The sequence below is a fragment of the Arvicanthis niloticus genome, chromosome 4, assembly GCF_011762505.2.
Source record: "Arvicanthis niloticus isolate mArvNil1 chromosome 4, mArvNil1.pat.X, whole genome shotgun sequence".
NCBI classification, from domain to species: Eukaryota; Metazoa; Chordata; class Mammalia; order Rodentia; family Muridae; genus Arvicanthis; species Arvicanthis niloticus.
This window is the reverse complement of record NC_047661.1, coordinates 61,700,507-61,726,305: the sequence shown is the minus strand read 5'-3', so window position 1 is coordinate 61,726,305 and position 25,799 is coordinate 61,700,507. Positions and strand designations below refer to the sequence as shown.

The 25,799-nt window shown below is 38.1% G+C and overlaps 2 protein-coding genes and 1 long non-coding RNA gene across 5 annotated transcripts in view; 1 reads left to right on the top strand and 2 right to left on the bottom strand.

Moving 5' to 3' along the window:
• The window catches only part of Asic5 (acid sensing ion channel subunit family member 5), a 30,478-nt gene extending 26,374 nt beyond the window's left edge, over positions 1-4,104 (bottom strand). Inside the window, exons 1-2 of the mRNA XM_076932088.1 lie at positions 3,958-4,104; positions 1,296-1,434 (exon numbers count right to left, since the gene is read on the bottom strand). Coding sequence (XP_076788203.1) covers positions 1,296-1,308 — 13 coding nt within the window. The 5' untranslated portion in view covers positions 1,309-1,434; positions 3,958-4,104. The remainder of the gene's footprint in view (positions 1-1,295; positions 1,435-3,957) is intronic.
• A 5,899-nt stretch (positions 4,105-10,003) lies between these two features.
• LOC143442012 (uncharacterized) lies at positions 10,004-12,124 on the bottom strand. Of its 2 annotated transcripts, XR_013109873.1 has the most exons (3): positions 12,110-12,124; positions 11,723-11,869; positions 10,004-10,257 (listed from the first exon to the last, which is right to left on the bottom strand). It is a non-coding gene; the product is annotated as an uncharacterized LOC143442012 (long non-coding RNA). The 2 variants fall into 2 exon arrangements; XR_013109872.1 differs by lacking the exon at positions 12,110-12,124 and having other exon boundaries at positions 11,723-11,879.
• Positions 12,125-18,357: 6,233 nt separating this feature from the next.
• Tdo2 (tryptophan 2,3-dioxygenase) overlaps positions 18,358-25,799 on the top strand; it is a 16,913-nt gene continuing 9,471 nt past the window's right edge. The window contains exons 1-6 of one of the 2 annotated variants that reach the window (XM_034500736.2): positions 18,358-18,512; positions 18,751-18,856; positions 19,738-19,828; positions 22,208-22,278; positions 23,805-23,932; positions 25,323-25,509. In XM_034500736.2, the coding sequence (XP_034356627.1) occupies positions 18,478-18,512; positions 18,751-18,856; positions 19,738-19,828; positions 22,208-22,278; positions 23,805-23,932; positions 25,323-25,509 (618 nt within the window). In that variant the 5' untranslated portion in view covers positions 18,358-18,477. The remainder of the gene's footprint in view (positions 18,513-18,750; positions 18,857-19,737; positions 19,829-22,207; positions 22,279-23,804; positions 23,933-25,322; positions 25,510-25,799) is intronic. The other variant, XM_076932573.1, reaches the window with a different exon arrangement.

Here is a 25,799-nt window from a genome sequence, read left to right as displayed (position 1 = left end):
TTCTTTTAAAAGCATAAATTTCATGTTGGCCACAGAGGTTCTTTTAGTGGCTTGCTTAATATTGATGCTAGTTGCTATTCTTGAAAAGTTAGGCAGACTGATCATTTTTCTTTTATTGATTAGAAATTTTATAGATACATACACTAATTTTTGGTTAGATCCACTCCCCAGTTCATCAGTTCCAAATTTCCCCATCTTCCCCTCACCATTTTCTACTCACCTTTATGTATACTTTCCTAAACCCACCATGTCCTCTTAGTGCCGTCAGTACATGTATGAGTGTAGAGATGTCCATCAGAGCATGAGTAACCCACCAGAGACTGCATTCCTAAACAGAACTGACTTCCCTTCATCCGGGAGCCATCAGTTACTAAGGATTTCTTAGCTGGAGAGGATGCGGACTGCATGAGTCCATCCCACATCTATATTGAGATTGGGCCTGGCTTGATCTTTCTCAGGTCTTGTTCATGCACACTGAGCTACCAGAAACATCATGTGTATATCCAGTTTTATTTTTATAGGACACAAATAAGAAGAAATTATCGATATGTCATATCATATCTAATTAAAACAAATTTACATATCTGAAGTGAAAATATAGAATGACCGTAGTGTTCAAAATCAGCCTTTGTGTCCTGGCACAAACCTCGGTCATTTAACGGAGGAAGCAGCTCAGAACCAGGAGCAGACAATGAAAGGTCTATGCAGCTGGGCATTCAGCATGTTTAGTTTGCCATCTTCTATACTCATTAAAAAAATAGACGGCAAATAGGAGACAATCAGCAAACACTTGATGGGTGACGAAGTGATTTCTTCCAGCCTTGTACTCTTCTCATTTTTATACCAAAAGAAAATGCTTGTGATATTTCCAACGTTTTATTTTGAAAAGTGAGACTTACAGTAAACTGGCTTATTAGAAGAGGGGACTATAAGAACACGTGGGTTAGAATGTGTCTGCTTTAGAGGCTCTTTCTGTGGAGCAAGACCAGGGAACATTTACCAAGGAAAGGCACCTAGTTAACAAAAAGGTGGAAGATTTGAACAAGTTTTCATTAAGCACTCACACCGTCCTTACAAACGAAACAGGCTCAAAAATTAATAACAGCAGTGTTGCAGGCTCCATTCAAGAAGCATGGAGAGAAATTCAGGAAAGCAAATTGGTCCTTGTCAGCAAAAAATGAAGCTCAATGCTAGCACTTGCCTGAGGGTGGCACTAAGGTTGACCGATCTCAGAACAAATGTGCACACCCCCCCCAACACATCCCTACACTGTAGTACTACAATATACAGTCTACCTGGTGTCCTCATTCTGTCTCATCAAATGTCCATGTGTAAAGTTCCCATAGGTCACCGGCTACTATGAAGACTCTCACGAATACTGATTTTCACAGTTTGGAATTTCCAACCTTCAGATGTTTTCTTTTAAGTCATTACCTGTAAAGATGAAAGAGAAACTAGAACCAAAGATCAATCACCTTGTGATGATTTATAATGAATGTTGCACCAAAGTCTTCCAAGAATTGGGAATAAATCTATATAAGTACATATAAAATAATGTGCATTAGCTTCGGAAATAAGTGAAAGAAACCGAAGCACAAAACACTACCACTTAGAACACAGCTACAGAAGTGCGGCATGCTGAGAAGTTCATCATGGAAGGAGTTAAAAGTCTTAGAGCATGCCCTATTGTCTATCCTTCTAATCCACACACTTGCTTTCCCCTTTTCTTAGCTTGCTGCAAATTCCCCCATATCAGGTCAAAACTCAGACCTATCAAAGGAAGACTCACTTGCAGTAACTTCTATGTGTTTCATAAATACAGCTTACATCACACCATCAAACTGCTTGAAAAGACTTTGCCTTGTGCTTTGGTATATACAATGCAGTACCAAAAGATCATCTCTGCATCTTAGACACTACTTCTTCTGTATCTCAAAGGTATTTAGCCCATGTCAGGGTCTGCTCCTTAAATATGTTGAGTTCTTTTAAAATATCACTTACCAGACCCTGGAAATTTCCGTGTCTGTCATGCCTCTCGAGAAAAGAGGCTGTAATGCTTTCAATTTTATTTGGCCAGTGGCCATGTTTGGTGACTAGGCCACTAGCTTATGCTTACTTTGATATGCTAATAAATGTATATGCCTTTGGTCCTAGGAAATTATACAATGAGTACACAGATATGCGTTTTACCTCAGTGTATCACCTCCCTCATTAGATTTACCTTAATTCTTAAAGGTATAAGCATTTTACGTCTTAAAACCAGAACTGCACAGAATGAAGAGAAAGTAAGGAGCTCATTCAGGATGCAGAGCTTCTTAGGTAAAAGGCCATGTTCAAGTGTTCTATGTCTCGCCCTAATCCAGGACCTAATTGAGGATCATAGATTGCAGGCTTCATGTGTGTTTACTAATATCGAATCTGAAGAGATCTGAAGTCATTCCTTTACTTTTCATTTCATTGGTATTTATTTTAAAAAACTGTTAGATGCTTTGCACAGTGTATCTTCTTGCACGATTTTCATGTTTCCTTCATTGTAGCTTCACGTTAACTATTCACGATTCACAAGCATCATATAGAAGAGAGCCAAGGACTCAGTTTCTTCTGTATTTGGTGGCTGTAGTTCTTCCACTGGATGGCATATTACAGGGGTTGTTGCTGTTTTTGTTTTGTGAGGATATCTCTTCCTTTTCAAAATTAGTAAGCAAACTACAGCAGCAGCTGGTTTAAGAAAAAGACTATCTCCTTCCAAAGCATTTTATGCCATGGCTTTCACGAAAGTCATAGAATCTTATTGGAAAGAATTTTTCCTGTGGTGCTTATAAAATAACAGTATTTGATTTCCATCACTCTTTCTGTATTTGTTGACTAGGATTCTTTTGTAGTGATGTGATTGAAGATATTTGGTTGATGTTTTTTCTGATTAAAAAATGATTGTGTATGTAAATTTAAAAAACTGTTCTAGAATTTTATTCCTTACACCATATTTGGTGGTTATTAAATATAAAGTTTTTTTTTAATTTGTAATTTTTTTGGAAAAATAATTAAAATGAGTTTGCTGTATAGTTTTCCATGGAACATTTTTATAGAAACTATGCTATGGAAGAAAAATTTGATAATTCAAATTTGTAATGTTTAAGACACTGGTGAGCCAACTCAGGTACTACGATCCTTAAGTGTAGAAAAAAAACTATCTTACAGCCATTTCAACTCTGATTGTTTTAGTGTTTATAAAGAGATGGTTGAGGCAATGCATAGACAAAATCTTTTGGTTGTTCCTTTTAAGTAACTTGATGATTTTATTCATTCATTATTTATACATTGATATTTTATATCAGATATATTAAAAACATCTATGCTTCTTGTGTCATAAAAAAGGTGAATGTCATAATCTCTATTATTTATTGTGTGTCTGTTCTGTGACTGTAGCTAGCAGAATGCTGAACTTGTTTTCTGAACATAATTGATGATTTTTATTGTCATACACTGAAGAAAATGCCATTACTTAGATCGTTAAATGTGAAAAGCAGTTTTTCTTTGCATTATATATAGGAGCAAAGAAGACAGAAATATTGTATCTGTAAGTCATCATTAGCAAACATGACTTAAATGTATACCCTTTTGAAAAGCGCACACCAGAGACACTGTGCTCAGTTTTCTGAAAGCAAAAGGCACTTGGAGAATGCTAACGGGCTTCTAATTCTTCTCATTCATTAGTCCATGGTGGCCTGCTATTGGCTCAGCCTGTGGGAGGGTTCTGTTTGTCACACAGCTACATCTTGGCTAGGAAAGACACAGCTCGTCCTTAAAAACTAGGAGGTATTTCATGCTGAGCTATCAAAAATGTTCCTGCCATTGGTCAACAGAGGGGGAAGGATTCCACTAATGCTTAACTTGCAGGCCCACAAGATTGCAAAATGATGTGTCCATACAGCATACAACACTGTGGGTCAAGGTTACCTGAGAAAAGTTTCTCCAACTATTCACCCAGAAATTTTATGTTCCTTTCTGCTTTCTCAATTCTGAACTTTTAGTTCTCTACAATGGAACATCAGGGTAACAGTTGCCTGTATTCCAACACCCTAGAACAAAAATATTTATTTGCTGTTATTGTAGCACATTTGAACATTATTCTAATGAAGATTATAAATTGTATACTTAATGGTTCTTTTGTAACACAAAGCAAAACAAAACTAAAGATGACAAAGCAAAACACAAAGACAGCCTGATGATGTCAAAATACAAATTGGAAAAATACAAATTCAAACCGTGGAGGTGATATATACTACAAATAAAGTTTTATCATGTGCATACCACAGTGGAAGAAGGAGTATTTTAAAAATAATTATGAATCTCCAAAATTTCAAAAAAAAAAAAAAAAAAAAAAAAAAAGACTTCATTTGGGTAGGGTTTTTGCCAGATAATTCTTCAAGGGTGTTGTAATAGATCTTGATGTTGTTATGACAGTCCTCAATCTAAACTCCGGTATCCTTGTGAGAGACAGAGTTGGAGGCAATGGGAACACCAGGACAAAGAGAAGGGAAGGCAATAGAGATAGAAACAGACAGAGAGGTTAGAGCTGTCAGGCTAAGGAATGCCAGACCTGCCTGAAGCCCGTAGATGCATGCTAGAAAGGATCTTATTTAGGCTCATTGCAGGTAAGAAAACAAAACAGAGACTAGAAAGATGACTCTTTCTGGTGGTTAGGAGTGCTTGCTGCCTTTTCAGAGTTTGCTTCCTAGCATCCATGTAATTCCTCATGTCAAAGGGCTTATATGACTCTGCTCCTCCTGCTTTGCAGAGGGCTACAAGCTTATATATGACTCTGCTCCTCCTGCTTTGCAGAGGGCTACAAGCTTATCTGTTTCCGCTTCCTGTCGGAAGATGACTTCCACAGCTCTAAGACTTCCAACATCCCAGGGCTTCGCTTCAGAACATTAAGAAACACCCTCTTAGGGACTCCCTGCCACATTCCTTGTCTTAGTAGTTCTCATAAACCACTAAGAGAGACTCCTTAACTCCTTGTGTTTTCTTCATGACTCTAAACCCAGAACCACATGACTGGTGCCACACCTGACTTAGCTGGACCCCAGGAATGGAGCCTGATCCCTTTCTTGAATTACATTTGTGTACTCTTCTCTTTGTTGTTGCTTTTCAAGAGCATAAAAAACCCTCAGCCACTTCCTTGTCACAAGTCCGAATCTTAGGTGAGTAGAGTCTTGAAGGCCATCCATCCCTTTAGTCTATTTCATGTTAGGTTTCTTCTTATCTCTTTTAGCACGAGCCTTGGCTCCAACATTAAATTTCATTTTGATCCTTTTCGCCCCAAACTATAAGTGTCCTCTCAGCTTGATCCCTTTCATTGTAGATTTGCAAATGGGTGAGTACTAATTACAGTGGGACAGAGTCAATATTAAGCTGTCTTAAAATATCCTGTCCATGAAATTAGTCCATTTAGTTTGGTCTCAGGTATATTTTTAGGAAAAGTGCAGAAAGCAGCCACATTCTTTGTCAAAATATCCCAAGAATAGTGTTTGTTGGTTTGTTTGTTTTTAGCTCAGCTGCTAATATTATTCCTTTCTGAACCCTCTATAGTTCTCAGCATCACTGCCTCCTACTAGGATGGCACACTAGGCCTTCTTAGAATACTCAACCACTTCCCTAGTCCAATGTCCCAGAGTCTTCTACATTTCTCCAAAAACCAGCATAGTAAAGGTTGCTGCACCAATAGCCCAAACCCTGGTACCAACTATTAGTCACCTTTCAGTTGCTGGGACAAAACTATATAGCCAAAGCAACTTAGAAAAAGAAACCTGTATTTTGAGGGTCACAGTTTCAGAGAGCTAGAGTCTGGAACTATCGTCATCACGGGTAACGTGGCAGCAGGCAGGCAGGGATGGTACTGGAGCAGTAGCCGAGAGCTTCCATCCTTATCCACAAGTAGAAGGCAGAGAGCACTAACTTGGAATGGTATGAGCATTAAAATCTTCAAAGCCCACGTTTGTTAATACCTCCTCCAAGAAGGCCATGCCTCCTTATCCTTCCCCAAATCTTCAACCACTAGTGAGCAATGAATTCAAATACATGAGTCAATGAATGCCGTTCTCATTCAAACTACTATGAGAAGCTTGTCGTAGTACATATAAACTGCTCTCTGGAGCAATGCTGCCAAACAAAGCAGTGTAATGGCCCTGGAGTGGAAAATATAATCAGTAAAATCTTCACAGGCTAGAGAAATAACAGCATACTTATTTATATTTTATCCACATTTACAGGAATGATCTAATTAAGTGCTTATGAGGGAAAAGTAGGAGAGTGTTAGAGCAGACTAGTGTGTTTGTTGGTTTGCTTTTTTTTTTGGTTTTGCTTTTGAAGACAGGGTATCATGATGGAGCCTTGTTTTGCTTGGACCGTGGAACTCCTGAACTGTCTTCCTCAGTCCTGGGATCACAAGTACATGTCACCATCCCTGGGATGGGGCACAATGTTTAAGGTGTCTAAGTAGTTCATGGTGCACTGTTCGAAGGGGAGAGCTTGAGATGATAGTATCTACGCACAGTAAAGTGCAGGATACTGAAATATAAGTTATCTTGGAGTAGCTGTAATAAAACACCATGACCAAAAGCAACTTGGGAAGGAAAAGTTTATTTCCTTTTCTTCAGCAGGCAACAGTTACTTGTAACTTCCAGTCTAAATGCCTTAGTTTGAAATCTTTAATGAAAACAATTTAGTTTTAATTATCTTATACAAATGCGTTTATATAATATTTGAAAGTTTCATCATTCCAAGCATGCTGTAATCATTATTCTTCTGTGTTTTGCAACAGTGCAGTGAACACATTAAAGAAAATGAATGCATGCAGGTAGTTCATTCAAAATACACTTATTCCATTTTTTTTCTATACATTTCCTGTTCTAAAGGGAAGTGTTTACCTGTAAGTTTTGTAACCCACAGGGCTATAGAAAATGAACATGCCAACCTTACATGACTACACAGATGGAGAGGCTTAAGTTTAAATGACTCTCATTGAAAAATGACAATGATTCTGTCTAGGAGCACGTACATAGAACACAATTTGGGAAGTCCTGAGCTAGAAAAACTGACCACCACCCAATGCTCATCAGAATCTAAACATCACATTTGTGGATTTGCGTTTTTCTGAATTGATATGGTTAAATAAATGGGAAAGACAAACATTGTGACGCGTGCCACGGCTTGAATGAGAACTATCCCCCACAGGCGCATGTATTTGAACAGCTGATTCCCAGATGTTAACACTGTTTGGAAAGTTAATAGAACTTTTAGGACATGGAACCTTGATGAAGGAAATACATCACTGGAGGCTTTCAAGAATTATAGCTTCTCCCACTTCCAGTGGGTATGCCCATCCACCCCATCTTCTCTTTCTGCCTGAGTATGGGATGTGCTTGCTCAGCTTCCTGCTCCTGCTTTCATGTCTTCCCTACCATTATATGCATCTAGGTTCCTGGAACTGTAAGCCAAATTAAACTCTCTTCCTTAAGTTACCTTTGGTCATAGTACTGTAGAGGGCTACTGAACTATAGTTTTGTCATCTCATGAAAGTATTCTAAACATTCTTAACCATACTAAAATAACTTTTGTAAAACTGGTCTTTGAACCAGCCCTGAATTTCTATAAATTGTGACCCTGAAAAAAAGGTTAGCTGCTTGACCATTTAACCGCTATCTCTCCACTTCTGTAAACAATGCTTGCTCTCTGCAGGTATTCAGAGCTGCCTTTCTATATACAACACATTGTATGTTTTGCCCTTAAAAGCTCAAACTAACTGGAGGATGTTTGCTTGCCACTAATCTGTTTCGGCCAGTCCTACCAGCAGTTAATGAAAGCATTATTTAGAACTCTTGGGAAATTATCTCTTCAAGTACACATAACAATTCTCTATTACAGTAGCATCAACAAAATATCTACGCAACTATACAATGATAACTACTGAATTGTTTTAACGTTGTAATTTTTTTTCAAGAAGTAAGAGGAAAAGTAGGTTAAAAACATTTACTAGAGTCCCTGGTGCTAGAAGAAGGAACTTGAGTTCATTGGGTGTTGTCTCTTTCACTGCCCTAAGGAAAACACTCAGTTTCCTAAGATGCTGTGGTGTGGTTCAAAATTCCAAGGGCAGCTTAAACACTTCTGTAAATATTAAGGCTTGACTAAAATCCTTCCACCATCATGTCGTACTGTTCCAGTGGCATCTGTTCCGCAGTGACACTGATCTCTTAACATCTCACGGGTATCAACTCGTGAATTTCATCCTGCAGACGTTTGCTTTGCTACTGCGTCCACAGTTTTTTTCCTGTCTCAGAGTGAAATCTCATGTTTACACTGTTTTCACCAAACACTCGGGATTGCTACTATTTACCCTGTTTGGCTGTTCTTGGTATTAATTATTGACTACTTGTTAAAAGTACACAGAAATGGTCATGGAGATAGATCAGTGGGTAAATACACTTGTCATAGAGAATAACTATCCGAATTTTATTCCTGCCACCAACATGGTAAGAGAGAACTAATTTCTGTAAATGCCCTTTGACCTACTCATGTATGCAAAACTAAGTAAATAAGTGAAGAAGTTTTAAAACGCACAGAGGAAGAGAAAAATACCATGCACATAACAGTGTTCTTTAGAAAGAAAAGTCCTTCTGAAAACCAACTTTTGGATGAGATGTTGTTGTATCAGGTCAAAACACTTAGGAAAACAAACAGGTCATTTAATTTTTTCTAACAAATGTACTAAAAATATCAAATTATATATAACACAATAAACCACTGTAGAAATGCTAGATCTCAGAGCACTGGCTCTCAGAAATAACAACCATCAAAGAAATAATACCCTTTCCAAATTTAACAAAATGATTGTTTTAAAAATAATTGTAGATAACATTTCACTAAAATTTTGTGTACATTTGGTATGGAAATTTGTATGCAGCTCAATCTCTACAAATCAACTTCCTAAGAGTCCTAAGCAGCCAGGTGGTGGTAGTGCACACCTTTAATCCCAGCAGTCTGGAGGCAGAGGCAGGTGGATCTCTATGAGTTCAAGGCTAGCCCTGGTCTACAGAATGAGTTCCAAGACAGCCAGGGATGCATAGACAAACTCTTGTGTTGGAAAACAAAATATATAATAATAATAATAATAATAATAATAATAATAATAATAATAATAATAATAGACTTAATCAGATTCACTGAGTCTAAAAACCTTCCTTAAATGCATAGGGTTTCCTCACACGCTGGCTGGAGAGGAAAGTACGGGGGGGGGGGAGGGTTGTTGCATCAGTTCTCTCACAGGTGAGGATAGAGCCAGGGTTGGACTAAGATATTTGGCAAGTAGAGTTAACTAACCACTTTTTGTTGTTGTTGTTTTGCTTTGTTTTAATCCCTTTAAAATACTTCAAAAAAAAAAAGAGCAATTTAAGAAGAAATGAATTTATTCTAGTCCATCATGGAGGGGAAGGCCAGCAGGAGCTCAAAGCAGCAGGTCACATTGTGACTTCAGTCAGAGCAGAGCAAAGAGGACCTGCCTGCTGCTCTCAGCATGCTCTTGTTCTCCACATTTATTCTGTCCAGGATCTGTTGCCTTGGGAGAAGGTAACATATACACTGGGCAAGTCTTTTCACCTCAATTCAGCCTATCAAGATAATACCCCACAGAGATGCCCAGGGGCCAGTCTCCCAGGTGATGATAATTTCTGCCAACTTGACAATTAACATTAACCAGTGTTTATCTTATTAGATAGAGACTCAGAGATTGTGGTATTTTATTTTATTTTAGGGGCAGTAGAATAGAAAATTTATGTTACCAGAATTACTTTAAAACAGATTCACTTTATAATAATATATAATAATATATTAATATAATAATAATAATCCACTTTAAAACCTGAAGTAAAATGACTGAAAATATGTACATGTTCTACCTTTATCACTCTTCTGTATTTTATATTTTTCTAAAATCAGTGTAAAAGGGTTAAAAGTGAAATGTAGAAAATTATTTATTCATTCCAGCTGAGCAGCAAGGATTTACATTATTTCATATCAGAATTTTAGCTGTTTTGTAACTGTTAGCATTAACGTAGTTCAATAGTAGCAGACTGGAACTAACTAGGAGTCTTCCTGTAATGCTCTAGCTCTGACGCTGCTGGGCATGAGAGCGCTGGCTTTATCCACTAGTAAGAACAAGGCATGGACTTCGGTTCACACTTCTGTCATCATCCAGGATATCTGTAACCGAGATAAAGGAGACAAAAACACAGGAAAAAGTGTTCATGTGACCCCTGTTCCAAGGAGAAAGTGGAGGTTATCAGTGTTACCTTGTAAAAAAAAAAAAACACTCTTCCAAATAAGATTACATACAGTGACTCAGCCAGTTAATTGTCATGTGACCTGTGGTTCTGTATTAGCAAAGCTTAGAACCACAGGTGCTGAGACATGGGCTAGCAGCTCTTCTGGCTCCAACAGAATATTAAGAAGGGTTGTGAATTTGAATACCCTGGATAATCAGTTTTGTCCCATGAAGTTTATTTTTGGAATTGAGCATCCTCCATCTGGTCTCACATTCACACTGTTCTGTGCCCCGGGAGTCCTTAGCTTTGAGCTGGTGTCACACTTCCTTCACACATGCGCCTCTTCCAAACGCCCTTGCTTTTTTGACCTCCCTGTCTTAGCCCTGTTTTATTTTCTCTCGGCCTTTTAAAAGAAGAGAATTGATAAAGATGTAACAGAGTCTAATCATTGAGAATTATGTAGCTGCCTGCATAAAAGAAAAAACAGATGTCACACGAGCAAACGCTTGGTTTGCATACAGGCTCCTTCAATAAACAGCTAATGCAGTCCAGGAAAAACCAGTTCTCAGAGGGCAGAATACAGGAACAAGCTGGTTGAGGAGACATAATTCCCTATTGCTAAGCTCAGGAGACTGAATCAGGGAGGGGTTCCTGGGTCTAGAACTTTCAGGAAAGTCTAGAGAGACAACCCACTTCCAAATCAAACACAAAGCATAGCTGCTAGATAGTTAATAAGCTAGTTAATTTAGTGAGAAATAAAATGAACCCTGCAGAGTGCCTGGCACAGGAAATGCATTTCACATTCAGTTTTGCTTTGTGTTTTTTTTACACTTCAATAAGTGTTTTGTAATCATTTATACAGGTAACTTTACAAACCTTAGACAGTGATAAATTAATCATGAGAATTAAAAAAAAGTTATGATTTGGATATGAAACGTTTTCCACAGGTTTTTGTGTTAAATCTTTAGTACCCAGCTCACAGTGCTATTTTAAAAAGGGCTGGAAACCAGGAGCAATGGGCTCACTGGAAGAAGTGTCACCAAATGCTCAACTTTGGAAATTTTACCTATTTCTGGTTTCTCCTTCTGTCCTTGCTCTGCTCTCTGTTTACTAGAACATGAACAGTATCTTCCATCACACATATACATGCACACACACACACACGTGTGTACCCACATACATGTGCATGCACACTCCCATTACCATGGTGTTCTGCTTGGGCCCAGATTCAGTGCAGCAACAGGACTATGGATTGAAACTGCGACAACTGTGTTAAAATGAAGTCTTCCTCTTTCTGTATTGTTCTCTTGGGTGTTTTGGTCAAAGTGACAATCAAGAAAGAAACAGTCATGAAAACAACAGCATCAACCAACCAGGCAGAGAGAACTGGGTTGTAGACTTACTGCCATCCCCGTGGACAAAGATCAGATGTAAATAAAGCTTTGAAGCTTTAAGCTCGCTCTCTGACTCTCCTTAGCTCCCCACGCCTCTTTCTTCCAGGCTCCGCATATTGGTAACAAACATTTTGCCGTTGCTTCACCTGCATTCATCTGTGATTGCAAGGAGCAAAGGGCAAAAGGACGGTTCAGGTTCAGGTTTGTTGACAGATGCAAGCTGTGTCCTTACATTCCCATTCTATGCCGAGTTCAGAAGGTATAAAAAGAAGTAACACACAGTGCCTGTCTACTAGGAATACAGCCTCCTGAACAAGTCCGCTACAGAACTAGATGATAACAAGCAAATTTGATCAGGGTTAAGAATTTAAATAGGAAACAAGTAGGTGAAATTACTGAGGAGGAAGAAATCTCTTCTTCTTGGAAGCCTCTTAGAAAGTATCCTCTGGAAAATGGCCCCGGGCCATGTTTTAAAGGCAGAGTCCGTGAGTAAAGAAGTCAGGGGTCAGGGGAGGAGGCCCGACGGCATGGAGACAACCTAGCATCTCTATGCTCACCCTCCTTGAGATCTAAAAATCAGAATCTTAAGTGTGTGAACTCTTCCGTTCCACGTGGGTGCCTCACAGTTCATAAAGGCAGCATCTGAGCAACTTCCTCTTTCTGAAGTTTGCACTTTCCACTGGAGCATTTCGCAAGTTTGCCTGACTCACAACTTCTTACCGTATGTCTAATGTTTAAGGTTTCGTCATATTTAAATAGCAAAAAAAAAAAAAAAAAAAAAAAAAAAAAAAAAAAAAAAAAACAAAACTTTGATATTACTGGCATTTAGTAAGGCCCAATGAACAACTGGGCTTGGAATCCAGTGTTTTGAACTGTGTATTGCAGTAACAGTCACAAAGGTTTCATTGGTTCTTTTGTTTGTAATATGGTAGTGGGTGGTCATTGTGCTTCTTTGAGTTTTCCAAAAATTTTACATTGTGAGTGAAATAAAATCTTTATGAAAGTTTTTATTCAATTTATATTTGCTAATTTTAATATTATCTCAATTACATATAGTACATTTTTTCTGTATACTAAAGAATTAATTTTGTCAAGTTCTATTGTTTGAGTAATTATTTTCTGTATTCATTCATTCATTCATTCATTCATTCATGAAGTCCAGGATCACATATAGTCTATTCAAGCAATCTACCAATGAGCAAAAATCTTCAGGTGATTGTTGCAAAAAATCTTAATGGCCAATGTATCATCTTAATCTTAGGAAACCTTATTGCCAAAATGCTCATTAAAATTTTACTACAAATTACATCCATAACAAAAAAAAAGGCTTCATAATAAGTTTGCGTCAAAATAAGTGAACTTGTATTTCACATCTCAATGTTATTGTGCTTGCAATGCACATTTTAACAAACAGAGAAGTACAATGATAATATAAATATTATTTCTAAATATTTCTGGACAAACGCCATGTTCTCTGAGAAAGAGTCCCAGGGCTCTGGCTTCTTAGTAGCTGACATGCTGTTCTAGGCCTTTGTTTTCTTATTTACAGGACTGGTAGAGAACATACAGCTGTACTCACCTTTCCAGCATGCTCTGTTTTCTCCTTCAAAAAATAATAAAGGAAAAATGCTACAGTTATTACTTGATAGCTTCTTTACTGCAATTTTTTCTAATCTGACGACACAATTACCACTAAGCAAGTCTATTCTCTGGCTAACAGGAGAGATGTTGGGAAGCTCCAACTTGTCTGATTAAGTTTCAACCTAGTTAAAGGACACTTTAACTATTCTTCCTAGACGCCAGTCAATGAAAAGAAACCAAACACCACCAACAGAAAGCTACTTCAACACAATGATTCAACCTGTCAACTGCATTGAATGGCTGACGCTTCTTTGCCTAGAAATGATTAAAACTTAATAGAAAGCAATTATTTAGTCTCTAAATTATTAGACTTTGTGGTATAAGTATACGGGAGTTTGCCTTCTTCCAAAGCACAGCCTCAGTAGACCTGGGGAGCTATTTGGCTGGTATTTTTAGGTAAACATACTGAAAGGGTGTGGAGGTGCAGTCTCTAAGCAAATAGGGGAAATCAGAATAAGTACTTGGGTGGGCGGTGCTGGAGAGATGGCTTGCTGGTCTTCAAAAAAGGCCTGGGTTAAGTTCCCAGCACTAGCATGGCTGTTCAGAAGAGTCTATTCCATGGACTCTGCTACCCTCTTCTATCCCTATTGGGCACTTGGAATATGTGTAGTGCACATACATATGTGCATGCAAAACTTATACATATAACAAAAGGAATGAGCAGTTAGATATGGATTGCAGACATTTCTGTAATCCCAGTGCCCTGGAGGATGGTACAGTAGTCTCTCTATTCAAAGACAAATTACATCATCAGACCCTTCCTCAGAGGCAGTCAGCTAGTCAGGCTGATAAAATCAATCAATCAATCAATCAATCATTAAGACCATAACAAGGATTTGGGCAGCCAAGGGTTCCTATGGAAAATTGTAATAGAAATTTCAAGTTCTTTCAGAATTAGCTTCTCAAAGTTAAGAACATCGGAGCATCGATTTTTGGCAGCACTTCTACTTGCTCAGTACTCTCCTGTCTGCCACAGTATGTAATTGTTACGTTTTAAAAAGTGAACAATTGGCTTGGAAGGTGGAAGCAGTCAGTGGAAGACAATGAAGCATGTGCATTAGAGCAGGTGGAGTGTTTGTTAAAGGAATACCATCATGTCTGGAAAAGTAGCATTTAGTAGTATTTAGTGTCTCAATATAGTCCAATAAAATTCCCTGCATATACTTTTCCTGGTTCTTCTCTCACAGGATCATGTCTGTTTGCAAGAAATTAAAAAAAAAAAAAAAAAAAAACTAGAGATAAACAATTTGCCTTACAGATTCTTTATGTTTCAGATAAAAGCTCCTACAAGCTGACAGAGAGAGTAAGCACAGGGCCTGCCAAGTCTGAACCAGGTCCTCTGTGCACATATTATAGATTCCAGTTGGATGTTTTTATGGAATTCCTGAGTGTGGGAACAAGTGGGCTTCTGCGTTCACGCCTTTTTTTTTTTCTTGAACTCTTTTCCTTCTGTTTATCTTGTGTAATTCCAAAATGTTAGTTTTTGTTTTATTACATTGTCTTTTTTATAATATATTTTATTATTATCCCTTAGAAACCCTTTTGTTTTGTTTCTAATGTGAGGTAGAAGGAAATGGATCCACATGGGAGGGGAGGTGGAGAGGAACTAGGGGATACCATAATGAAGACGTGTGAAAAAAAAACCATATATATCTATTTTCAACAAAAAACCCAACATTATCCCTGTTTCACATTCTTGAGATTCTATTGCTCCAAACCAGGATGGAAGAATGTTTTGCCTTGAAGAATTCATTAGATGGTTTCTGGGAGCCATTTTAGTCTGGTAATTAGTTATAATTTGAATCTTCCAAAGTATGCACCTTGATCAGTTTTCCCTCCAGGACAGTTCCTCAGATATCCATGTGTATATAGTTACATGCATTTGAGATATGAGTTCAGAATAATATGAGAGGACATTGCCTGTGCCCATGTATTCTTTGGATCTGTCATATTGCCCAAATTAGATCTGCTACTTTGAGTTAGAGTGTATTTTCTCAAGAGCTGTGGAGAATTCTCTATAAGAGTGGAGGTATAGCTTAGGGCAGAGAACTCGAGTAGCATGCATGGGCCCCTTGGTTCCGTCCCTAGTACTGAAAAGTGAACAGAGGAGAGGGTAGAAATGGAAGGATGGAGAAATATAGAGGAAGACAGGGAGACTATAAGATTTATTGGGTACCACATAAGGATAATTGTAAAATTCTGAAATACGATACCGAAGAGGACTGGGTGTGTAGCTCAGTATCAGAGAGTTTGCCTAACATGCACAAGGTACTGCATTCTTTCCCCTGTATTGAAACAAACAAACAGAAACCAAGAAATAAAAATAACAAAGGAGAATAATTTCCCAGTCTGAAATAAACTTCAGATCATAAACTTCTCTATGTAGAAAAACAATTGTGTATTGGCAAGACTATAACTACTTCTAAATTTTATTTGGATGTTATAGCAAATACTATCATGAATGAAGGTAGCTAGGCTCTGAGACAGCAGTTGCCCACCCTGAGTGCAGAAAGCAAATTACTTTCTATGTAACCTCCCCATTCTCTGACACATCGGCTTTAAATATTTGGATGACTTGTCTGGACTTGGGAAAATAAACTACTGTTGATACTTCTTAGGAGATCCATGCAGAATGCAATGTTACAAAAAGGGAAGTTATTTTGTTCTTAAAATATCTCCTTCCTCTGATTTATAGAGTAAAAGCCCCTGTCTGCCCCTTTGTATTAATTAGTAGGAGGAGCCAGAAGTAAGGAGCGCTTTGCAGAACGAAAGCCTTAAAGAAAGGGAAATAAGTCATCTCGCTCTTTCATGTAAGTTTCTACCTAGATGAAAACACAAGTTAATAAATGGGGTCAATCAAGTGTTCTCTGACCCAGACCCTCTGGGCCAGGACATTAGGAAAGACAGCAGTGAACATAGCCCTTCTCTATGTTGTGCTCTGTCTCGTAAATAAGTAATGGTTAGTAAACACGAAGCTTGTAAGCCTGCTACACCCAGGAGTTTGGTCATTTCCAAGTTCCCCAGTAACATTGCATTTCATTATCTTATACTATTTATCAATTAAATATTAAAATTTATTAAACGGTAATAAAGTGAAAAATTAAATGTACATTAGATTCTACCAAATTACAAAATTTAAAGGCCTTGTTTCTTGAGGAAGTTACTACAAAATTTAAATCAGTTTTTTTTTTTTTTCACATTACCCAATTACAGTTAGAGCTAAGCGTAGAAGTAGGTTCTGGCTTCTGATTACTCTGAAAAACTTGAAGCTGATGTATCTCTTTTGGAGTAGGGTAAGTGGGTAATGCAAGTTTCTAATAGCAGTGCGAATTGTCTATGGACAGGGTGATGGAACTTCTATGTTGGCTCAACAGAACTCATTTTGTATGAGACCAGTGGCTTTTATAGAAGGCTGTAGTACTGCTGTCATCTTTTAGAACTGTAGACAAGTGCTAATTTTTCTTTTTTGCACCAGGATGTGTCACTCCTTGTCACTGGCATTCCTCAGCTGAATATAAATGCTTAAGGTTGGTACAGTGTGCTACTGTGGATTATGAGAAAAGAGCTAAGCCAGATGAGTTCCAATGTGGACGGGGTGTGGCTCTCAGCAGTAATAGCTTGTTCTAGTGCTTTTCATTTGCCAAGGACATTTCAATTCTTTTTTTTTTTTTTTCATTTTTACTGGTTATTTTATTTATCTACATTTCTAATGTTATTCCCCTTCCCGGTTTCCCCTCCACAAACCCCCATCCCCTCCACCCATCCCGTGACTCTATAAGGTACTCCCCGACCTGCCTCAACAGCCTAGCATTCCCCTATCCTGGGACATCAAGCCTCCATAAGACCAAGAGGCTCCCCTCCCATTGATGTCAGATAAGGCAATCCTCTGCTATATATCCAGCTGAGCCATGGGTATTCCCTGTGTACTCCTTGGTTGGTTATTTAGTCCCTGGGAGTTTTGGGGGGGGGTTCTGGTTGGTTGATATTGTTGTTCTTCCTATGAGGTTGCAAACCCCTTCAGCTTCTACAGTCCTTGCCCTAAGTTCTCCATTGGGGTCCCTGCACGCAATCCAATGTTTGACTGTGTATGTCTACATCTTTATTGGTCTCACTCTGGCAGAGCCTCTTAGGGGACAGCTATACTGGGCTCCTGTCAGTAAACGCTTCTTGGCATCAGCAATAGTGTCTGGGTTTGGTGTCAGCAGATGAGATGGATCCTTAAGTGGGGTAGTCTCTGGATGGCTTTTCCTTCAGTGTCTGCTCTACTCTTTGTCCCTGCATTTCCTTTTGACAGGAGGAATCCTGGATTAATATTTTTGAGGTTGGTGGGTTATCCCATCCCTCAACTGGGGGCTGTGCCTATCCACTTGCTATGGTTTCTACAGGTTCTATCTCCCCTTGGTTGGGTATTTTGGTTAATGTTCTCCCGGTTGGTCCTGGGAACCTCTTGGGTCCCTGGCATCTGGGACTTTTTAGTGACTACCCCCAGTTCCCCTCCACCACTGTTACATACCTACTTTCAATTTCCTTACTCTCTGTACTTCTCCCTCATCTCTTCCCATATTTGAACTGCCCCCCCTTTTCCATGCCCCTCCTCCCTTCCTCCCAGATCCCTCTCTCCCTCTACCTCCCAGAGATTATTCTCTTCTCCCTGCTGAGTAGGACTGACATTTCAATTCTTGTTTCTCAGAAGTTGGAAGACGACCCTACTGGGAGAGGCTAAACTTTTGTCTATAATGTCATTCTCTTTAAGGATTCTTATGCTAATAGTAAAAGCTTTATTGGAATTAAGTAGTTAAATGTAAATGTCTATGGACTTGGCCTTTATTGATTTATTTGATGTCTTCTATGTTGGATATAAAAGCTCAACTTGGCAAGTTAGAGGGTTCGATATGGCTCACCCTGCTAGCAAACAAGCAGTGCCCAACACAAATCCACCCTCAAGTTACAGAGGTTCAGTTCTGAACCAGTACGAATGAGATCCTGGCTAAGAGTGTAAGCTGGGTGCTGATTGGCTGTGTCTGGCAATCAGCACACATAAAAGGCAAGCACTAAAGTATCTTGGAAGGTTGATACTGTTTCTGACCTAGCAAACCTGTGTGGTCCTGAGACAAGTCAGTACCATGAGTGGGTGCCCGTTTTCAGGAAACAGTGTAGAGTGAGTGTTTATCTTTGTTCAAATGGCAGGGAACTCTCCAGCCTTAGCCTATAAACAGTTAAATTTCTGGACTTAAAAGTTAACTCCTTGCTTCTTATCATTCTCTTCACTTAGTAATAAGCCAGATAGAATTAGTAACAGATTTGTACTTTCTTATTTTATGGTCACAGTGTTTTTGTTTTCTGTTTTTTTGTTTTTTTGTTTTTTTTTTTTTTTATGTCATTTGCTCCAACTGCAGATATACTTTGAAAAAATTATCAATGGAAGACAACGAAGAAGACAGAGCTCAAACCGGTGTAAACAGAGCCAGCAAAGGAGGACTTATCTATGGGAATTACTTGCAGGTAGGTGGTGGCAAGCCCTCACTGGAGTTAGCTGCTGTTGTCAGCCACTAAACTGGCGCCATGGTCTTTCACTTGCCTGTATTTTTTCAATCATCCAAGGTTTTCTGAACCTTAGGACCCTTCTATTAGTAGATATCTGTGCCTTTTCAAATTTACTATAGCAAGTTAAGGGGCGAAATGTGCCTTTCTAGTAGAGGTTCGGCAAGAACAGAAAGTTCTGTATCTGGACAGAAGATTGTAGAAGATAAAGCACTGGGCAGATAGTAGAAAGGCTCTGCTCAGCATTTGTAAAGATGTGGTCAGAGCCCCAAATCACCATAGGAAGTCTGCAAATTTCACATTACAACATAGAAATGCTAAAGGTACACAGAACTTTCTCAAAAATCATTAGTAAATAAAAGCGTTCCATCAGGAATTTGGAGGTGATTATGGTTAGCTTTCAGATTAAAAATTTAAGGTGGAAAACAGTTAAAGTTCTCATACCCTTTTGATAATTTTGTAAGGATGAATTGATAAAGAATGTAAAACATGCCAGAAGCCTTTTAGGGAGAGGAGAGGAAAGTGTTGCAGACTTGAAGTTCACCAAACCAGTGGTTAGCTTCCCACCACACTTACCTGGGAACAGTGGCATTTGAGAGGACAGTGCTGTCACACTGAATAGTTTGGAGGAAAATGGCAACTAAAATTATTCTTAAAATTGCAAATTTAACCTACACTTTTTAATGAAACCCATTTACTATTTAAATAAAATAGATCCCAGTTTGAGAGTTTTAGACACGGGGTACTTTTTCCGAAATTGTAATCTGCTTCTTGTTAATGTCTGTTTCTACAACCCAAGACCTGAAATCTTAAAATCAATCTTCTTATTTTCTTACTTAAAGTTGGAAAAGATTTTGAATGCACAAGAACTTCAAAGTGAAATAAAAGGCAATAAAATCCACGATGAACACCTTTTTATTATAACTCATCAAGGTAAGATGTAAGGGTAAGAAACAACTGGTGAGCCTTGCAATTATTCATCACCAATAGTGTAAATGTGTCTTTATTTGTAAGGTCGTAAAAGATTGAGGAATTGTCTCTAGATACACATGGGAATATTTTGTGTCATACAATATCTCCCCGGAGCCTCTCTGGGCTTTCACTTGCATCTTTGTGTTCCTTTCACTGCACAGTAGATTGTACTAATCTCCTAGCTTTGTCCTTAATTCAAGAGAGACCTTTCAGCTCTCAAAATTTCACAAAGGACTTGCAAGCTAAGATACTTTTTTTTTTTTCATAGAACACTGAAAACCCTGCTTTCCAGAAATATTTTTTTATTTTATTTTTTTTTACAAATTTATATAATTTTTTATAAAAATAGAATATTAAGCAAAAATGTATAGTTTTTATATTTGGTAATATTTTTATATTTCTTATTTATGGATAGTGGTATTCAGGTAAGCAGTCTATGTTTTCAGAAGGGCATGGTTCTCCAAGATGTCACAGTTCCATACATTTTAAGAATGCTTGCTGTATGGGTCAGTACCATGTGATTTTGTGTGTTTGTTCAGGAACTCTCATCTATTCTACACACTCAGATTCTTTTCCCTTTCGGTGAGTTCTTGTCCTTTGTCCAGCTGAGTTCTTGCTTCCCTCGGTTACTAACATTAGAAACTATTTTAGTGAAGAAATTAATGATTGGAAAGAGTTGACTCATTGCATTATGTCTGTCTTTCATTTGTTTTTCTTACATTTTTATTGAGCTGTACTAAAGCAAAATCAGGAAGAGACGAATGCTGGCTAATCAGCATAAATGGAACTCAAAGATGAATTTGAATCTTACCTCTACTCTGGCGAATTACACACTCTTAGTCAGATTAATTAGATTTAAGACCTCCTACACCAAATGAGGAGTTATTCTGTATTCACTCTTGTTTCCATGCCAACAAGATAAAATAATGCTTAGTAATCCCTGAGAGTCTAAAACATAGTAAGCTTATAACAGACTGTGGGCATCATGATTTAATAATCTTCTGTACTTTGGTTACAGTATGCTCTAGTGGCTCATAGAGCTACCCACACAGAGAAAGATCTGGAAAGAGACACGCAAAATGATCAACAAGCATTTGATTTATTCATTACCTAAACATAAAAATTAGATCTCCCAAAATCTTAAGCATAACTGAGAATTTATAGTTAAGCTTACTTTCCCAATTATCACAAATATAGCCTTTATCCATTGAATGGTACCACGTGGAGTACACCAGGGATGTTAGATTGTTACACTGATAAATACACGGATGACTTTATTTCCTAGTTCATTAAGTATACAGCCAGTGCCAAGCATCGTGCTGGTTACTGGAGGAAAACATAGACAAAGATGAAAACCCTTTTTTTGTGGGGTTAAACTAATGGGAAGGAATCATTTCACTTGCCATGACCATGTGGAAGCACAGTGAATCAAACTGTCTTCCCTTGTCCGTCATGTTCTTGCTATAAATCTTAAGAGTATGAAACACAAATTTCCACTTAAAGATAACTGTTTGGTGACTGTACAGAAGGATTAACTAGTGGACATTAAAGAAAATTCAGTTCTTTATCCAAAATGACATTTTTAGTAACCATTTTGGTCCTTACCATGCATTTTCTACTTTGCTAGATTGTAGCACTTTTCAGTATCAGTTATATTGTTTGGTGGCCCCACAGAAAAGAAAAGCAAATGCTCAGGGACAAGTCCCACTTATGTTCTTCAGAAGAAATGCTCTGACAGAATTCAGGCTCAAAGTGGCCTTGAGCTGAAGCAGGAATTCTCAGAGCAGCTGACTCACTTAGAAGACAGGGGTCTCTGAATTCAGTGTGATTAACATGAGGCTTCACTGTTACTGTTTGATCCTGTGCCTGCTTTCACTTCTGATTTGAGATCACAGGCCCCTAGAATTGTTCAAATAAAGGACAGCCAAACTCAACAAATCCGAAGCAAGCAAGCAAGCAAACAAACAACAACAACAAAACACTAAAATATAAGACCTTACAGTTTTCATCTATCGTGGAAATTGTTATTCTCTGAGGAGTAGTACTGGGGAGCCACATCTATGCAAGAAGTGAGAATGGGCTATACTAAAAGACCCAAAACACTATGTTTGTGAGGAGTGACCACTGTAATAAATATGTATATACCAGTTACAGTAAAATATCCAGTATATTAGAAATTCAGAAATTAGAGAAGATTAAAATTAAATGCTCATTTCTAACATAAATGAGTCCATGCTCACATTTATTATTTTAAAGTTAATTTTTTAAATTTGTTATATGTATCTGTCCTATAATTATAGTCAAAGGGGTACTTTCTAACTGACTTTTTAAATTTTACAGCTTATGAACTTTGGTTTAAACAAATCCTCTGGGAACTAGATTCTGTTCGAGAGATCTTTCAAAATGGCCATGTAAGTTTCAATGTCATTAAACTGATTGATTTTGTATAACTTCTAAAAGCATTTAGAAAGTATGAGGTTAGCACTTTAACTTATATTTAACTAAATACCAAAACTACTCAAAGAGTTTTGGGGATTTTTTTCTGAGAAGTTTTAGCATATTTCACACCTTCAAATCCCTTTGAAAGGCTCGCTGGTCTCTTTAAGTTGCCATAAACGGGGTAGATTGCAAACACAAATAGTGATGACCCTGTAACAGGTAACAGAACTCTAGTTCTACTTAGCATCACCTATGGCAAGTTAGGTGGTGGGAAGGCAAGATAGACTAGATGAGGGAAATGAAAGAGGAAGAGTTGGAAGAAGAAGGAAAGAGGGGGAAAGGGCAGGAAGAGAAAAGATGGGAGAAGACAGAAGAACACCCGGGAGCTAGTACGGCTGCAGCTGAGATACCTGCTCCTCCCTTCTTCCTTCCCTAGGCTCAAAACACTACCGTAAGTCCCATCTCTGAGTCTCTGCTTCATGAGCTATGGTTCATATTCTCTGTCTGTCTGTCTGTCTGTCTGACTGTCTGTCTGTCTGTCTGTCTTTCTCTTTTTCTCTCTCCTCCCCACCCCCTCTTTCTCTCATCTACTCTCTGGTTATCTCTCATGTGAATACAAGACTTTGACTCGTCAGCGACAATCTAGGCTTTCAGTGAAGAATAGACCAAGAGATTTATCCATGTATCTAATCCTTTCCTAGAAGGGTTTCCTTCAGTTTTCTTCTCTGAAACAAAACTATAAAACAGAACATGCTTTAAAATCAGTGAAAGCTGTTCTCCTGGCTAATTTCTTGTTGTCTGTAGCTTTTGCTAATCCGCCTAAACTCCAGGAATGGGCTGAGCTACCAGCCCCCACCCAGCTTCCCTTGAATTCATGGATAAAAGAAAGACACAGACACACAAAATTCAATTTCAACTTGCCTTTTGACACAACTGCTGATGCTACTATGTCCCTTCTGGAAAAGTGTGCCCTTATCATTACTCTTAGCTCTGCACTTCTCCACCTGCCCAAAACTTTAGTTGTTCAGTTACATCTAGTTCCTGCTAAACACTCCTGATCGCCTGCCTGTAGGAGAGGCCTGTGTGGCCACTCCATATGAGATCTCTTTTCTACTTTCCTTGCAACTGTCTGCTTGCTTCCAGGCCCCAGAAGTCCCGCCTATACCTTTCGCCCACTAATTGGCCCATGGTTTTTTTACTGACAGATCAAGAACCAATTGGGGGAACTGGACCTTAGCATCAGAACCACCCTACACCTTCTAGTTTATCTCTATGTAATTTTCTACTTTTTTTTAAAAGTCCAGTTTGTATTAATCTCTTGCATGCAACTCGAAATTGTTCTTATCTTAAAATATTTATGGCAAAATTCAGTTCCAAATATCTTTGTTAATGTTTACGCAAGAGTGATAGCAATATATTGCCACTCCCAATCTAATCTGTATCTTCTCTAAATCCAATTGACCACTCAGTGTTTCATCCCCCAACATTCCAACATCAGGTCAGGGATGAGAGGAACATGCTCAAGGTGATAGCTCGGATGCACCGTGTGGTGGTCATCTTCAAGCTCCTGGTACAGCAGTTCTCGGTTCTGGAAACAATGACTGCCTTGGACTTCAATGACTTCAGGTATGTGCTTCCCAGTATAGAGTGCAATGTGGCTTCCAATCTCATCCTGGTTCTGTAAAAGAAGGTGTGCGTGTGATGAAAGAAAATTGTTCCATTAGCGCTTGAAGGACAATGGGAACATTGATCACAAGTACTTAAGAAGTGGTTAAAAACATTCCATGACTTGTTTTTAGATTCAGAACTAGATGATCAACTAATTTCAGTTTACCATCATGTGTCCTGTTTATCACAACAAAGGTTATTGATGTGAAATGGCTTAAGTAAACTTATGATATAAAAATATGAGAAAAATATATAAATTAATATGACAACTAAAATGTCAGTGCTCATTATATACTATCAATTTTAGCTCGAACCTCCCAAACACACAAAACCATTTGCATATGTCTGTGTGTTTATATCTGCATCTGAATACAGGCTTAGATGTTTAAAAAGCACACATGCAAGCATTTTTTCCTAGAATTAGATCACAGAATTTCTCAAGAAATTTAAAAGGACTCCATTATATTGTATAATAGGCAAAATTTCGAATAAGTTTCAAAGTTTAAGAAATGGAGTTGAATTATTTGTGGTAGTGGCTAAGAAATTAAAGTCTCAGCATCACTTAGGGGATTTAGAAGATATAAGAGTTTTGATGGTTTAGTAACATCTATGGTTATCTTTGACTGGAAGAGGCAGCATTTCAGTGTTTATAGTTGTTTTATCTCACTGATACCCATCTAAGTAGGAGGATGGATGGTAATGACCATAATAAGAATTGGTAGGTGGGGTTAAATAATATTTGTGGGGGTTTGTTTGTTTGTTTGTTTGTTTGTTTTGAGACAGGGTTTCTCTGTGTAGTCCTGGCTGTCCTGGAACTCACTTTGTAGACCAGGCTGGCCTCGAACTCAGAAATCCGCCTGCCTCTGCCTCCCAAGTGCTGGGATTAAAGGTGTGTGCCACCACCACCCGGCCCAAATAATATTTGTATACAATCATTTGCCACTGTGGAAAAACACAAGTTCCTAATATTCACCTGTGTTTTTCATAGGAAGGAAAAGTGTTACACAACTGCACACTGTTATTTATGTGTATATTTAATCAATGTTTTCTAGTGGGAAATTTATGTATTATTTCTATACATTACTATATACTAAAGTAAATATAATATATATTAAAATATATGGCATTTTATAATTATGGAAAGTTCTAACCAACTTCAAATTGGTCCACAGTGACAATGATATTTAAGTACCTCAATTTTCTTATTCATACAAGAAGCTCCTTAAGTAGAATCCAGGTGCCTGTCTGCTCCTGATAGATATTCTGACAAACCCTCTTTTTAGAAGAAAACATTATAAGGATAAAAAAAAAATTCATCTTTTTCTTGCTTTTTTGCTTCCGTTTTCAGAGAGTACCTGTCTCCAGCATCAGGCTTTCAGAGTCTACAGTTTCGGCTGCTAGAAAATAAGATTGGTGTTCTTCAGAGCTTGAGAGTCCCTTACAACAGGAAACACTATCGTGATAACTTTGGAGAAGACTACAATGCGCTGCTGCTGAAATCAGAGCAGGAGCAGACACTGTTGCAGCTGGTGGAGGTAAGAGCACATAAGCAGCCTCTCAAGCAGTGCTCTAACCTACGTGTAGCATAGCATCTGATGTATCTGAATTCTAACACTCTTATCAAAATGCTGTTACTTTCGTGATAAACAAAGACAGAGAACAACCTGCTACACTTGTAATTGAGCTTACTGAAACATTTAAAATATTAAGAATCTGACTCATAAATTCAACAAGATTTATATAATTGTAAGTCAATATCTAAGAACCACATCATCTCATTAAATTATTTTATCAAATATTCCTACTGAGAAATTTGCAATTAGCT